Source organism: Rutidosis leptorrhynchoides, chromosome 1, assembly GCF_046630445.1.
Source record: "Rutidosis leptorrhynchoides isolate AG116_Rl617_1_P2 chromosome 1, CSIRO_AGI_Rlap_v1, whole genome shotgun sequence".
NCBI lineage: Eukaryota > Viridiplantae > Streptophyta > Magnoliopsida > Asterales > Asteraceae > Rutidosis > Rutidosis leptorrhynchoides.
The window spans coordinates 45,070,378-45,081,478 of record NC_092333.1 but is presented as its reverse complement, the minus strand read 5'-3'; the positions used below and the strand labels follow the sequence as shown (position 1 = coordinate 45,081,478).

Here is an 11,101-nt window from a genome sequence, read left to right as displayed (position 1 = left end):
TGAGTACGAATACGGGTGCATACGAGTAGAATTGTTGATGAAACTGAACGAGGATGTAATTGTAAGCATTTTTATTAAGTAGAAGTACTTTGATATGTGTCTTGAAGTCTTTCAAAAGTGTAAGAATACATATCAAAACACAATATGTATATACATTCTAATGGAGTCGTTAAGTCTTCGTTAGTCGTTACATGTAAGTGTTGTTTTGAAACCTTTAAGTTAACGATCTCAATTAATGTTGTTAACCCAATGTTTATTATATCAAATGAGAAGTTAAATTATTATGTTATCATGATATTATGATGTATGAATATCTCTTAATATGATATATACATTAAAATATCGTTACAACGATAATCGTTACATATAAGTCTCGTTTCGTAATTCTTGAGTTAGTAGTCTTGTTTTTACATATGTAGTTCATTGTTAACACACTTAATGATATATTTAAATATCATTTTATCATGTTAAATATAGTGTATCAATATCTTAATATGATACATATGTATTTAGTAGACGTTATCATAACGATAATCGTTATATATATCATTTCGAGTTTCTTAACTTAGTAATCTCATTTCTTATGTATATCACATATTGTTAATATACTTAGTGAGATACTTACTCATCATAATCTCATGTCAACCATATATATATGTCTATATATACCACAACATGTAATTTTTACAAATTTGTAACGTTCGTGAATCGTCGGTCAACTTGGGTGATCAATTGTCCATATGAAACTTATTTCATTTAATCAAGTCTTAACAAGTTTGATTGCTTAACACGTTGGAAACATTTAATCATGTAAATATCAATCTCAATTAATATATATAAACATGGAAAAGTTCGGGTCACTACATAAAACGTTTCAATATGGACAAGGCAAAACCATTAAGTACTCCTATGGTTGTTAGATCACTTAATATTGACACTGATCCATTTCGTCCCTGTGAAGATCATGAAGATATCCTGAGACCAGAAGTACCATATCTTAGTGCAATTGGAGCTCTTATGTATCTTACAAATTGTACAAGACCTGACATTTCTTTTGCAGTTAATTTGTTGGCAAGGTTCAGCTCAGCTCCTACCAAAAGACACTGAAATGGGATCAAACACATATTTCGATACCTTCGAGGAACTACTGATTTAGGATTATTTTATTCTAACGAATCAAAACAAGATTTGGTTGGTTATGCAGATGCAGGTTATTTATTTTATCCACATAAAGCTAAATCTCAAAATGGAAATGTATTCCTAAATGGAGGTACTGCAATATCATGGCGTTCTCAAAAACAAACACTTGTTGCAACATCATCAAATCATGCCGAAGTGATTGCATTACATGAAGCTACTCGGGAATGTTTTTGGTTGAGATCAATGACACAACTCATTACTGATTCTTGTGGACTAGAACGCGATAAAAGTCCAACAACTATCTATAAAGATAATGCAGCTTGCATAGCACAGATGAAAGAAGGGTATATCAAAAGTGACCGAACAAAACACATACCTCCTAGATTCTTCTCCTACACTCAAAACCTCATTAAGGACAACCAGATTGAAATGAAATATGTTCAATCCAGCAAAAACTCTGCCGATCTTTTCACCAAAGCACTTCCAACTGCTATTTTCAGAACGCATGTTCACAATATTGGCATGAGGCATGTTTAAAGAATTTAACGCCTCAATGATGTCCACTTGAGGGGGAGTCAACTCTATGCTGCACTCTTTTTCCCTTGGCAAAAGTTTTTATCCCACTGGATTTTTCTTTAGCAAGGTTTTTAACGAGGCAGTACTAGTTGCTTGTAATTGATCTTAATGAAACAAAAATTGTCATCCAAGGGGGAATGTTATGAAAGTCAAATAATGTGTGCTAATTTTGTGGCTACAACTCACCTACCAAATTGCACAGTGGTTTATTTTTACTATAAATACATGATGATGTAGTTTGTAAAAGATGCACTCTCTTGAATATATTTCACATATACATTCTCTCTCTTCTTTCTATTATTCTTTAATTAGATACTATTTATTAAAGGTAGTTATAAGTCTCCTGAATTATAATATTTTTGTCTTAAAAAAAAAAATTATAAAGCATGGCCCAATTCAACCTTAACTTTATTATATATTTATGCTTTAACATTTGCTCTATTATATTTATGCTTTTTAACTTTTTTTTTCTAAAAAAAAAAAATCGTATATTCTAAATTTGTTGATTAGATATTCTTTCACAATAGTGTTTTTGATAACGGGGTTTTTGCTAACTATTTATGATTATTAATTTTGATAAATCTTAAACGAGAATCCAAAGTAAAATTAAAGTAATTTTTATCTTTTTTGTATTTCATATAACATATCAGATTATATACCTATATCTAAAAGGTAAAGTAGGAATTAATAGTACTATTTATTTTTCCACTTTTCGCAAACTTAACCTCTTAACTTTCATTACAATACAAATCGAACCCTCACTTTATACGTATATTGTTTCCTAAATTTCACAAGCTTAACCCCCTAACTTTTATTAAAATACAAATCGAACCCCCACTTTACTAACTTTATTTTTTTTACTAATATTCAATTTTCACAAACTTAACCCCCTAACTTTTATTAAAATACAAATCGAACCCCCACTTTATACGTAAAGTTTTTTTAAATTTCACAAAGTTAACCCACTAACTTTTATTAAAATACAAACCGAACCCCCACTTTACTAACCTTTTTTTTTAAAATAAAACCCGAACGCTAAAAGAAGCAACTTTCACAAAAGGAACAACCCTTCAATGTTATGTCGAAAAAAATTCTTTTTTACAAAATAGATCAAAACTTTTTTTTTAACTCGCATTCAAAACGGAGCCTCCGGCGCGAAACGAGGGCTCCACAACTAGTTATATCTATACTAACATGGATACTATATTTAGTTAGATTCATTAAGAGGGAATATTCTAATTTGAAACATATATCTTTGTGACAATCTTTGAGATTTATATTGTAGTAAATTATAAAAACCAATTTTTGATCTATGTACACTTTTGCCTCATAAATTTACAGTTATGCCCCTAGATTAATTTAGGGAGTTAAACTAATATTATTTTTGTAAGTATAATTAAGGGTAAAATAGGTAATTAGATGTACATGGATCAAAAAGTGGTGTGTGAGGATCACCTCCCATAAAATAATATTTAATAATATACTAAAATATATTATCGTAAACAATTTTTCGCAACAACACGCAATGACTTTTTGCTCGTTTATTACTATTATCTTTATGCAAATGAACTATTTGTAATCATTTATTACTAGTATTATTATTATTTATTTATTTTATTTTTTTGAAAAGGTACTAGTATTATATAAGCATGGATAGTGATGTGTTACTAGTATTATTTTTACATATCACTATCCATGCTTATATATATATTTTTTAATTTATAAATTTATAATTGCTCATTTCTCCTTATTAAAATGTTCCTTATTCCACTATAAATTAAACTATAACTTCCACCCAAGTGAAAATATTCAACCGAAGATTTATAATTAAAGCTACCATACTTAGACCACTCCGTATGGTTAGTTACCCGTTCATTACCCGCTCATTACCCGTAATTACCCGTAATGAACCATAGACACGGCTTAGTTACCCGCATTAGTTACCCGCACTCACCATGGATTTAATGGAAGAGTTTTGGTTAGTTATAGGAATTGTGAGTCCTAGTAACTTTTTATTGTTGGACTTGATGCTTTATTGCTTGTACATTGTATATTAAGAGGAGTATTGTTTTAGCCATGATAGGGAGTGCTTAGTTATGAGTTAGTTATATGATATTGGTGTTGATGTGACGCTGATGTGGAAGGTTAAGAGGATGAATAGTTTAGTTACGATAAGGAGTGACCTTATACGGTGTAGATAATCATGCTTCTCTTAAAAAGTAGTTTGGGTAACCAACTAACCATAAAACAAATGCTAGTTTATTTGCACACTCGAACAAAATTTTCTCCAATTATAAAATTCTCCCTATTTGTTTTTGATTATTGAGATGTTAAAAACAATGAGTTTATGGACCACTATCTAAAGATATTTAGATTCTTTAAAACATGAACATTGTCGTTAACATCACTCTTAAATTTAAAAATGTTCAACACATTGATGTTCTTGTGTGTTTATTACCATATACACCAATATTGAATACTTTATGAATTATGAATAGCAGCATCCACCTATTAATTATTATATTATTATATTATTATTATTATTATTATTATTATTATTATTATTATTATTATTATTATTATTATTATTATTATTATTATTATTATTATTATTATTTTAAAAAGCCAACTTTTATAAAGAAAGAAGAAAACAATACAAATGGGGGACCATTTAGGCCCAATTATAATCACTCGAGACAAGAAAATATAAACCTAAACACTAGATGGGCTAAATAAATAATAGGGTTTGTAAAATAAATACAAACCTTATTATTATTATTATTATTATTATTATTATTATTATTATTATTATTATTATTATTATTATTATTATTATTATTATTATTATTATTATTATTATTATTATTATTTTAAATAGAGGTAGTTTGTATGAGACTTTTATCCGATGTTACAACAAGCAATAAAACAAATAAACAAATGGGTGGTCATTTACAATGTATGTGTGTATGCATATGAAAATCACTATGGCCAATGACTCAATTGTCTGTAAACTTATTTTTTTTTTTTTATATAAAACAGAGGTGAATTTAGTCTTAGACCATTTGTATTGGTTGGGACGTTTCTTTCTCGTGTCACTTGGTTTTTTTGCATTTTTTGAATGAGTAAGACGTGTTTTTTTTAGTGGAATAGTGGTGGTGTTTCTTTTTTTATGTTAATTTTAGTGGAATGTTGATGTGACATTTTATTTTTCATTTTTATGAACCATTTTTTTTTCAAAAAATGACAAGTTTTCCCCCCTATATAAACAACCACTCTTCTCAAATCATAACGCACACTTCATCTCTTCTAAAACTCTCAAATCATAACACACACAGTTCAAAATGAGTCCGTTAAATGTTTGCGTAAAAGTTCATTACGGAGGTGAATTTGATCGAGAATTGATTTATACACCTTACGAAACACGAGATTATTTCCTCGATGTGCGTAAGTGTCCAAATTTTCTGAAGCTGCTTGAGTTTCTCCAACAAGACATACCTTACATTTTCAAACAAGTATGGTTTTTCAAAAAAACCCAACGGTCCTGCCTCACTACTTGAAGAAGATCACGATTGGTTTGCTTTGATTGGGCAAGCCTTGTTACGTAATCAACCGATTACACTTTACACCAAATTAGGGATGAAAGCTACGCCATTGAGGAAAGTGAAGATGAAGATGTACCTGAATCTCAGCCATTTCAGCAATACGATATTCGCGATTACGAAGATTGATGGAGGTGTGGTTTGAAGATAGCCGTTAGGAATTACTGTAATCGTTTTTGGGAAAGTATGTTGTTCTTCTATTTTGTAGAAAATATTGTAATCGTTTAGGAATTAATGAAATAAACGGCTATATCGTATATAGAATAACAATTCATTAATATAACTAAACATAAAGTACATTAATTTAAATTACTAAAACGAAAAATTACATAATTTTAAAATTCCTAAACGAAACTAGAAAATACATAAAAAATTACTCATCATTAGCAGTACGAAAGTAAGGTGATAAGTTCCAAACGTGCTAGGTTCAATCTGCCTTCAACTGTTTGTGAACTTGCTTATCTCTTATTTCCTTAATCCTTGCATCTCGATCCCTCAAATTCCTTTCTAACCGACGTGGTGGGTTCCTTTGTATCATTCTTTCTTCTCGCCGTCCAATCACAAAACTGTTATTTTCTTGAATCATGTTATGTAATACAATACAAGCATACATATGTCTTCTAATTTTGTTTAAGTCAAAAGATCTCGCCGGGGTTTTTAACATTACAAATCTACCATGTAATACTCCAAATGCACGCTCAATATCTTTCCTTGCACTTTCTTGAAACCGTTTGAATTTTTTACGAGGTTCGTCAGTTGGATTATGAGGCGCTTTTACCAACATAGCACAATCTGGGTATATACCATCACCTAAGTAATACCCTCTTTCGTAGCGCCGCCCGTTTACTTCAAATGGTGAAGGTGGAGCAATTCCATCTTTTATAGTGTTAAACAATGGTGAAAAATTCAAAACGTTAATGTCGTTGTTAGAACCTTCCATACCAAAGAATGCATGTCATATCCACAAATCTTGTGAGGCGACTGCTTCAAGCATAACAGAAGGCCCTTTTTGATTACCTCTTATGTATTGTCCTTGCCAAGCAACAAGACCATTATTCCACTCCCAATGCATATAATTAATACTACATAACATATCCGATAAACCATATTTTTGTGCTTGAACATTATAAAGTCTAGTAACATATTCGGCAGTTGGTTTTCGCAAATATTGTCTAGCAAACAAATGAAATACGCATTGACAAAAATTTTCAAGACATAAGGCAGCCGTTTTCTTCCAAATTTTTATATATTCATCAAACAAATCAGGAGTTGTTCCATACGCCATTTGACGTATGGCCGCTGTACACTTTTGGAGAATTGTCAAACTTTGACGGCCAGTTGCATCGAGACATTCCCTAAAATACATAAAATAATCAGAAATTACGACACTATTAAAATTACATATACCTTCAACAATTCGAAGAAATAACTGATGACTCATTCGAAAACGTCGTTTAAAATATTTTTCGAGATACACTGGTGACTCCGCAAAATAATCATTGTATAACCTTATAGCTGCATCTTCACGATCTCTAGCAATATAAACCCGGGATCGAGGGACTCGCGAACTACTTGCCTTTCCATCGACTTCTTCTTGCGTTAGACTATTAACAAAACTAACAATGTTTTCATCATCCGAATCATCTATAAGAAACTCTAGCATCTTGAATGTTTTATCCATTGTGAACAAATTAATGTTTTGGGTTGTATATAATTTGATAATAAGAATGATGGTAGTATGAGTGTGTATAAAATTAAAATAGATAAGTATTATATATAGAAAAAAATCAATTGTTTTTTAAATCTCCAACGGTCAAATGGGATGGCCAATCCCCATCGACCATCTGTAAGAGACGTGAGTGACTTCACATGTTTCATTCAAATGGCTCCCCGCAAAACGGCACAAGGTCACGGCCCGGCGATGTCGGCGTCTCTTCCCTGCCACCTCACCAATTGACGGCGTCACTTGGTGCCGATACAAGTGGTCTTAGGGGAAGAGAAAAACAAAGATATGGTCAATTGTGATAACTGAATTTCTACATAATGGTCCAAAACTTCATGTGTTCTATCTTTTTATTTTTATTTAATTAATTTAATTTAAGTATATTAATACAGGAATGAGTAATATATTCGACAAATAATTAACTGTATTTTTAACTTAAAAGTTAAATTACGAGTGAGCATATTAGTAACAAACTTTATTAAGCATATACTTTTTTTTTTTTTTTTTTTTTTTTTTTTTTTTACCAATAAGCCTATTTTTTTAAACTTTTTTGCGTAAGAGCCCCCCCCCCCCCCCCCCCCCCCCCCCAACACACACACACACACAAAAAAAAAATTTTTTGTCAATTTGCCCTCGCACGGTAGCAAGGTGCCTTGCTCTGTTGCTCCGTTGCGCCTTGCGACCTTGGTTTCACCTGAGAGCAAGGACACATGTGCCTCTTGCGAACAAGGAGCAAGGAGCAAGTCTCTCCTTGCTCCCAGGTGGAAGCAAGGACGCAATCTTGCTCCCTTGCTTCCACCAGGGAGCAAGGAGCAAGGAGCAAGGCTGCTTCCAGGGAGCAAGGGGCAAGGCTGCTTGCGTCCTTGCTCTCTGGTGGAAGCAAGGGAGCAAGAGGCACCTTGCATCCTTGATTCCACTTGGGAGCAATGAGCATGGTGTCGTGCTCATTGCTCCTAGAACCAAGGACGCAAGGACGCAAAGGAGCAAGACACCTTGCTCTTATGAGCTCTCACGCAAAAAAGGTAAAAAAAAATGAACATTTTGGTGATAATCCCTTTTTTCGAAAGGCAAGTAATTTTATAAATAAAGAAACAATACAACTAGCAAGAAGCTAGAAGCTAGAAGAACAACGAAAACATACGTACGAAATTTAAGCTACCTATCCAAACACTACAAAAATGCTAAACATGGCAAACCACGACAAAATAACTCAAATGAACCAATAAAACATCCACAAAACTCGAAACAAAAGGAGACACAAACACGAGTGAGCTAAACTCGTAGAGTCATACGCAAACATGGAGCCTAAACCAAATCTTCTACGATTCCAATTACGAGGATGAAATATTATCACAATCGCATTCGCAATCACTATCGCAGTCGCAATCATAATCGCAATCAAAATTGCAATCACAATCGCAATCAAAATCGTCATCATCGTCATCCGAGTTCTTCATCAGATCATAGATACTAAGCTTTTCATACTAAATACGTTTTTCACGATGTCTATTGCGCTTCAATTGTTTTCTTCTATGTACATACTTAATAAAATTACTTTTTAATAAAGGCCTAAATATGCACTTCTTGTATCGAAAACGAACCACCTAGCTGTCTACTGAAACACCATTCATTATTTTCGGCTCACTAGAAACTTAAGCCAAATCAATGGGCTTAAAATTCATTTTTTCCCATATCAACCCATGTTCACCAAGTACGGAAACTTTTACTGGATCATTTGAACCAAATTTTCTCTCATCCTCTAACCCAATAAAACTTCCCAAGTTTCCATTTTTGGCCCAAATTCTTTAGTATTCAAAGAATTTAACTGTCCGTCATCTTAAAACATTTTCATTACTTGGAAAGTCTGCATGTCACTTTACCTTGGAAATAGGACTTTGCTTTTCCATCACCCTCCCAACATCACGTGTGCCAACTTTAATCTCGAAAGTGTCGCAACCTCCTTTGGAATTCGCAAATTCAATGCTTGAATCAAGGTCGCTCGACTCCTGAGTTGTTAGAATCCATTTAAAGGATTTTGTAAATCGTGTCTTGCATTCATTATGATCATCTGCTTATATAATGCAGGATTACAACAGTACAATCGAAATAACTAGGAAGTAAGCTATCTAAACTAAGTATCCTATTTTACAGTGATGTACAATTGACCTTTGAATGGTACATATGCAATGCTATCGACAGTTCTAATAATATTGACATATATTTGTACAGCTAATATATTCTACTTATATATTGTCTTATATCCCCCCTCAGTCGAAGCGTTCGAATCCCGAAGGCATAGACTGTGTCTGAATTCTTCAAATAGAATACGCGGTAAACCCTTGGTAAAAATGTCGGTAATCTGAAATCTAGTTGGTACATGTAACACCCGAACGTGACCACGTGCGACTTTTTCTCATACAAAATGTATATCTAGCTCAATATGTTTTGTGCGTTGATGTTGTACGGGGTTACCAGATAAGTAAATTTCACTCACATTATCACAAAAAACGAGCGTTGCTTTTGCAAGTGGCTTGTGTAATTCAAGAAGTAGATTACGCAACCAACATGTTTCGAAAACCACATTTGCAATGCCCCTATATTCGGCTTCGGCACTCGATCGTGATACAGTTGGCTGTCGTTTCGATGACCATGAAATCAAGTTGTCTCCTAAATAAACACAATATCCGGAGGTGGAGCGACGGGTGTCGGGGCAACCCGCCTAATCGGCATCAGTGTATGAGACAAGAGAGGAGCTAGTAGTTTTCGAAATTTGCAAGCCTAAAGAAGCAGTACCTTTTATATAGCGTATGATGCATTTGAAGGCGTGCATATGTGCTTCCTTCAGTGCGTGCATAAGGAGACAAACTTGTTGAACCGCATAGGAGATGTCGGGGCGAGTGAAAGTCAAGTATTGTAACGCCCCAGCTAGACTACGATATAGTGTCGGTTAAGAGTACGATTTGTCAATTACCAAGCTTTGCTTGCCTAAAGTATCGACCGGGGTGCTGACCGGGTTACAATGGAGTAAATCTGCGTGTTCGATAATGTCCCGTACATAAGCTTGTTGATTTAGAAACAAGCCTGTATCATTTCGTGTAACCGAAATACCAAGAAACGAGCTTAACGGGCCTAAGTCTTTCATGGCAAATTCCTTAGCTAGTAGGCGAATGATGTGATCACGTAATTGTGTTGATGAAGTTGTCCAGATTATGTCATCAACATATAGTAGTAGATAAGTCATGTCATTCCCATTGTGATAAACAAAAAGGGAGTGATCACACTTGCTATGGATGAACCCGATAGTGGCAACAAAGTCGGCAAAGCGTTGGTACCATGCACGTGGTGCCTGTTTTAAGCCATAAAGAGAACACTTTAATAGGCAAACATGGTCAGGACGTTTCGAGTCACGAAAACCCATTGGTTGGTGCATGTACACCGTTTCATTTAGTGAACCGTGTAAGAAAGCGTTTTTCACATCTAGTTGATGTATTTGCCATGAACTAGAGACCACGATGCTTAATACCGTACGTATGGTGGCGGGTTTGACAACCGGACTAAACGTGTCATAACAATCAATGCCAACTTGTTGAGCACGACCATCACCTACTAAACGTGGCTTATATAGTTCGAATGAGCCGTCAGATTTCATTTTATGACGAAAAATCCACATGGACCGAATAACATTCATGTTCGGTTTTCGGGGTACTAGTATCCATGTGTTATTATCCATAAGAGCTTTGTATTCATTTGTCATAGCACGGTACCAATTAGGGTCGATCAGAGCTTGCTTGGGATTGGAAGGGATAGGTGAAATGGAGGTCGAAACAGATAAGTTAAAAGGGACCCGAGGTTTAAAAATGCCATCCATACTTTGAGTGGTTATGGTGCGAGTAGGGGGTGCAACGGGTGTAGTTTGAGGTGTGGAAGTGGTGGAGGATGGAGAGATAGTTTGAGATTTCGAGGGGGAGGAATTAGTCACAGATGGAGATTGTATAGGTGAAGAAGGTGGCGAAGTATTTACTGGACCAGTAGGATTAGAAGGTAGGCTAGAATAGTTTTGATC

General features: G+C 34.0%; 1 protein-coding gene across 1 annotated transcript; it reads right to left on the bottom strand.

The window, feature by feature from the left end:
* Positions 1–5,742: 5,742 nt before the first annotated feature.
* On the bottom strand, positions 5,743–6,996 carry LOC139864245 (uncharacterized). The gene is made up of 3 exons (XM_071852844.1): positions 6,824–6,996; positions 6,333–6,670; positions 5,743–6,248 (listed from the first exon to the last, which is right to left on the bottom strand). Exons 1-3 carry the CDS (start codon positions 6,994–6,996, stop codon positions 5,743–5,745), a joined length of 1,017 nt encoding a protein of 338 aa, XP_071708945.1.
* Positions 6,997–11,101: the final 4,105 nt, after the last annotated feature.